Here is a 6,164-nt window from a genome sequence, read left to right as displayed (position 1 = left end):
GTTTTCAAATATGAACTATATTTTCTAAAAAAGTAATATTATGTACTAATATTGAAGTATGGAGCGTTTTTTTTATCATTTGCTCTCTTCTATACTTTTACAAGTTAGAGCAGCGTGTCCAAGTATACGGTGGGGAGTCCAATCCCAAGTTAAATTGAAATACATTACCTGATGATTGGACAAATCTGCAAACATTCTAAGTTTATACGAGTTTGTGTAGAGCGCATCTGGATATGTTATAGAGTTTGATTCCAAGATAAATGAAAACGTATAATGTGATTGTTGAATAAAACTCTGAGTTGCATGTTGTCCAGATGACTCTACTACAGATTGTATGGCCCGTAGTAACATATAGGCATTTGTGCTAATTAATGTTGAGGGAAAATATACATTAATTAATTCAAAGACATGAACATACCAAAGGTGAAGCCATATACCACTGCTGTGGATCACTTCTATTTATGTAAACACACTTTTTTTTGAAACGATAAATGCAGATTACATTATTTAAAATCACAACATTAAGTAATAAGCAACGAAACGGGCAGCTGATTCTGATATCAGCTCCTGGTATCCGTTTTTCTTGTCAAAGAAGCCAAGCCAACAGCTGCTTGCACGTAAACCCAGTCATACAATTTATCATAGAATGTGAAGCAAACAATTCTCCATTTCACCTTGAACAAGAGGATGCAGAAGACTGTCCAGAGCCCTATCACAAATCCGGAGCTCATGCCGAGGAGAAGGAAAACATTATCGCTTCCATCCTTTTGATCTTCTGGGGCAGCAGGGATCAAGTTAGTTTCAGGACATTTCTTTGTGAGAGGAGGACCGCAGAGGCCTGGGTTGCCGACATAGATTGATGCCTGATCATCGAGCACTTGCAGCTGATTTCCAGATGGTATCTTCCCTGATAGATTGTTATATGACAGGTTCAAATGGCTCAAATACGTGAGAGCTGATAAGCTTGTGGGGATTTCACCGGATAGCTCATTGTGTGATAGGTCGAGGGATTCTACTTGTGCCAAGTCACCGATTTTTCTAGGAATTTCTCCACTTAAGGCATTCCATGACAAGTTGAAGTTATTCAGTGCAACGAGAGTGCAGATCTCTTCAGGTATCTCTCCAGTAAGATTGTTACAAGATAAATCCAGATTCGCCATATAAATTATTCCTCCTGTATATAGCTGTTCTTGACCTTTTGTGACTACAGTAAAATTGTCATTATCGAATACCTTTCCAGAAGCCAGTGCATACACGTCATCGTTGTCACCTGTTACTGTTTGTGTCATCCCCTTCCAGTTGACAATAGATTTTGGTATAATGCCTGAGAAATTATTGCAGGCGAGGTCCAAATACCGAAGATTAATCAGATTCGCCAACTCCACTGGAATGTGACCGCAAAACATATTATGCCTTAACCGCAAGAATGCCAAAGATGGTAGCTTATCCCCAATCCATGACGGTAAAGCCCCAAAGAATTGATTATGTGACAGATCAAGGAATATGAGTTTCTGGCAGTTTCGGAGAAATAATGGAAATTCACCGGAGAGGTGGTTATTTCCTAAGTTTAGAGTACGAATACTCAAACTTGTCATGTTTATTGTGTATTCATAGGCTAGGCAATCCGGAAGCGATCCAGTGAGCTTATTACCTGAGATATCTAAGAATTTTAGTGACTGTAGTTTGCATAATGAAGATGGGACAGTGCCAGAAATGGACTTGTTATATAGAAAAAGTGATGCCAGCCTGGGCGCTCCAAACTCCAGTGGCAGTGGACCATATAAATTGTTTCTACTAAGGTCCAAGTCTGTTAGATTAATAGGAAGCTTAGGTATTGGACCACTGAACTGGTTAGAACTTAGATACATTGCAGATGCTCTCATAAGTTCCAATTTAGGTGATAGGGAGCCACTAATCTGATTACTTGTGATGTTCAGAGATTGAACAGAGGAAGCCATTGTCCAGAACCAATCTGGAACCATGTCAGATATGCTTGTGTTTGAGATATCGAGATTATACATATTTGTTTGCCATCTGAGCCAAGTTGAAAATTTAGGCCCCAGGATGCATGACCGAAGTTGAAGCTCTGTAAGATTAAAGGGAGGAACCCAAGTCGAGTTCACTCTGATGGCTATGGAGTCGTCAGACAGAGACAAGCGCTCCAAGTTTACTAGGCCTGACAAATGCCATTCATGCAAGTCACCGTCTAGGTTGTTGGAGCTTAGGTCCAAGTCAGTTAGATATGTGAGCTGTCCTACCCACAGTGGTACAGGACCAGTGAGCTTGTTATCACTGAGATCAAGCCATGTCAAATTTCTGAGGGGTTCTAATTTGTCTGGTAGGTTTCCTGTCAGATTGCTGAATGGTAGAAACAAAGTCTTCAATTTATTCCATGAACAACTAGGTAATCGTTTGAAGAATTCAGCTATACTCCCATTGATGTTGTTTTCAAACAAAAATAACTCCTCCAGACTACAAAGATTTTTCAAGTTTGAAGGTATCATGCCCACAAGGTCATTTCCTGATAAATCAAGTCTCAGCATGGAGGTCATATTCCCTAACTCATACGGAAATGGACCATGCAACTGACTGGATGAGACATCAAGTTGCTTGAGGCTAGTTAAATACCAAAACCAGTTGGGTGCGATATGCTTGTGGAAACTGTTACCCGAAATGCTGAGAGATTCAAGAGACGTCAGATTTGAGTCCAAAAGAGAATCCGGGCAGGTGCTAAGGTCACAGGAAGAAAGATCAAGACTTACAAGAGATGGAAGCTTGTTCACCACGGAAACCCAGTTCGTGATGGTACTGAGGTTCACCGAGCTCATGTCGAGGTGCTCAAGGGAAGATAACCGTGACAGCCAGGTGATATCCGTGGAGCACGTGTCACCAAAACTGGAATCAAGATTCAAGTAACGCAAGTTGGAGAGATTACCCAGGTGTGGTGGTATCCTTCCAACTAAGCTAGACATGGATAGGTCGAGATATCTCAATTCATGTAAAGAGCCCAAGAACTCGGGTATTTTCACCATGCTGAACCGGTTGCAGCTAAGGTCCAGATACTGCAAGTGTTGCAAACCAACAAGTGAGGAGCTTATGTTACCTCCAAGCACCTGCTTACCCACATCACTGTTGTCGCAGTCCGGGCCTTGTAGATCGAGCTTAACAACATGACCGGTTGTGTTGCTGCACTGGACGCCCTTCCATTCGCAACAGTTATCGCCTCCCCATGATGACAGGCGGTTTGCAGGGTCTGAAAGGCCAGCTCTGAAGGCGAGGAGAGCTGACCGCTCATGGGCTGCGCACCTCTTGAGTGTATCATTTCTGTGGGTAGATGCCTCTGTGGAGCTCTTGGTGTGGGTAAAAACGAGCAGGGTTATGGCTATCTGGATGCAGGAGATGTCAAGCGTGCCCATTGTTGCTTTGCTTTGGATCTCTCTGATCTTCTTTGCGCGGAGCGATTTGGTCTGGAGTAATATAACAAGACAAGATGTTAAGGATTAGTTTTGATGATACATTTAACTCTAGCGTTTCCAGTGTTTGAACTAGTCTGCAGGTACTTATCTACCTTGATGTGATTGGTGTGTCATGGAAATATCGGAGAAGCAATTCCTGGCTCCTACTAGTCATGGTCCTCTGAAACTGAAAGATCGCCGTTGGCTATTCATGGCCATATCTTCGTAAGGCCAAATTTTCTCTATGTTTTTATATTTTTCATCAAATAATTTCTTTCCTTTTCAGAAGATTTGACGTGGCTAGGACTTAAAATAGCAGGTATCTATTCCATCGGATATGGACGGGACGTCGAATCGTCGGCCACTCCAGCCAACCAGTCCGCGCCCGACGACGCACCCAAAGTCCCAAATAACGCTCGGCAATATAGGCACCGTTCATTAGTCTGAAATTTTTAAAATTGGTTGAAAAATACTGTTTTAGCTAAAATATTGTGAGAGAAAAATATTTTTTCGATTGAAAAAAAAAACCCGAACAACACAAACTTCGTTCCAGCCAAATGAGGCCATATTCGTAAGGCCAAATTATCTCTAGCGTTTTCAGTGTTTGAACTAGTCTGCAAGTACTTATCTACCTTGATGTGATTGGTGTGTCATGGAAAGATCGGAGAAGCAATTTCCTAGCCCCTACCAGTCATGGTCCTCATAAACTGAAAGATCGCCGGTGGCTATTCTAGGCCATATATTCGTAACGCCAAATTTTCTCTATGTTTTTATATTTTTTACATCAAATAATTTCTTTCCTTTTCAGAAGATTTGACAGGTGGTCCATGCTATTTATTACTAGGACTTAGGGCGTGTTTAGTTTCTAATTTTTTTGAGTTGGGTTACTGTAGCACTTTCGTTTGTATTTAGTAATTAATATTTAATTATGGACTAATTAGGTTTGAAAGTTTCGTCTCGCGATTTCTCACTGTGGGGGTATTAACCCCTATACCCTTACGGCTAGGCTTGGGCCGGCCCGGATCAGGGTGTCCGGTCCACTGGAAGACGACGCGCGGCCTAGCCAACGTGTTCGGAGTCTCGCGCAAGGAGTCAATGCAGATTTGGAGATCAAGCAAGATCCTGGTCGGTTAGAATAGAAATCCTTATCCGGCCACCTATGGCAATTGTAACTAGCTAGGATTAGTTTCCGGATCTGTAACCCTGTCCCCCGAACTATATAAGGCGGGCAGGGGACCCCTCTAAAAAATATCTCTTATGGACATACAACAATACAATCAGACGCAGGACGTAGGTATTACGCCTTTTTGGCGGCCGAACCTGGATAAAACCTCATGTCTGTCTTGCGTCACCATCTTGTTTGTGGCTTGCGCATCTGTCTGCCGACAATCTAGTACATTGGGCATACCCCTAGGTAGACTGCCGACCATATTTCGTCGACAGTGGCGCGCCAGGTAGGGGGTGTGCGTACTGCTCTCCAAGCGAACAAGATGGTCATCATCCCCGGCTCAATGGCTACACCGAACGGCCTCACGTTTACCGTCGGTCAGATCACTTGGACCACCGGCTCCGACGACTTCACCGCCGTGATCACGGAGGAGGCGCGGACTCAATCCGCGTCGACCACTGCTTCACCCATATTGACTACGGCTCCAACCACGGTAGATCTGGCTCCGACCACGGTGGATCTGGCTCCGACCACATCCGCATCGCCTTCAGCCACACCGACAACCCGTCGTCTGCTTCTCCGCTATAAAGGGAAGCAGATCGACAACACCGACCTGCTCGACTCCATCGATCGGGTCGGCACCAAACGAGAACGCAAGCTGCTTGCCCGCGCTTGCTTGAACGTGGCCAACACCGACAACCTCATCACCGATCCGCGGCTCCCTCCTTGGTCTCACCGCGAGATCTCCTTCAGCAGAAAGGACCAATGGGCCGCAATACCTAAGCCAGGACGTTTTTCTCTGGTCCTCGATCCTTGTATCAACAAGGTTCAGTTCGACAGGGTGCTGATTGACGGCGACAGCTCCATCGATATACTGTTCAAGAATAGTCTACCAGTCCTGAAGATAACTCAGGCGGATCTCAAGCCATACAAGGCACAGTTCTGGGGTGTTCTCCCCAGACAGAGCTCTACACCTCTCGGGCAGATCACGCTACCCATGCAATTTGGGACCTCGGACCACTTCCACACCGACTACGTCAATTTCGTGGTCACTGACTTCGACGGCACCTATCATGCTATCCTTGGTCGACCATCGCTCACCAAGTTCATGGCCATACCTCATTATAGGTATCTGGTGCTCAAGATGCCTATTGAGAAAGGAGTTCTAACCCTCAGGGGTAACGTATACGCAGCTTATACCTGCGAAGACGATAGCTTTAAAATAGCAAAGGCTCACGACCTCTCTATTCGCATGGCCGAGACCATGCTCGACGCTAAGAAGACCTCGGCCGATCACCTGGAGATCCCAGAGCTCGAGGCTCCATGCAAGAACGTCAAGTCCAAGGAGCATAGGGTGATCCAGCTGGTCGACGGTGATCCCAGCAAAATGGCCCTTATCGGGGCCAACCTGGATCCTAAATAGGAAGACGCGCTCGTCAGGTTCTTGAGGAGCAACGTGGATGTGTTCGCATGGAAACCTGCTGACATGCCTGGTGTACCTCGAAACTTGATCGAGCACTCCTTGAATGTCAACGGCAAGG

At 45.0% G+C, this 6,164-nt stretch overlaps 1 protein-coding gene across 1 annotated transcript; it reads right to left on the bottom strand.

Annotated features, from left to right (window-relative positions):
• Positions 1 to 372: 372 nt before the first annotated feature.
• Positions 373 to 4,105, bottom strand: LOC136456207 (receptor-like protein EIX2). Its single transcript, XM_066455994.1, has 2 exons — positions 4,088 to 4,105; positions 373 to 3,467 (listed from the first exon to the last, which is right to left on the bottom strand). The coding sequence occupies exon 2, from the start codon at positions 3,414 to 3,416 to the stop codon at positions 561 to 563; it is 2,856 nt and encodes a 951-aa protein (XP_066312091.1). The 5' UTR covers positions 3,417 to 3,467; positions 4,088 to 4,105; the 3' UTR covers positions 373 to 560.
• Positions 4,106 to 6,164: the final 2,059 nt, after the last annotated feature.

The sequence above is a fragment of the Miscanthus floridulus genome, chromosome 6 (assembly GCF_019320115.1).
Source record: "Miscanthus floridulus cultivar M001 chromosome 6, ASM1932011v1, whole genome shotgun sequence".
NCBI classification, from domain to species: Eukaryota; Viridiplantae; Streptophyta; class Magnoliopsida; order Poales; family Poaceae; genus Miscanthus; species Miscanthus floridulus.
Note: the sequence above shows the minus strand (reverse complement) of the source record. Positions and strands in the feature narration are given on the sequence as shown.

What these genes read in the sequence shown, in the direction of transcription:
- LOC136456207 (XM_066455994.1), bottom strand. Translation starts at nt 3,416, where the DNA reads ATGGGCACGCTTGACATCTCCTGCATCCAGATAGCCATAACCCTGCTC.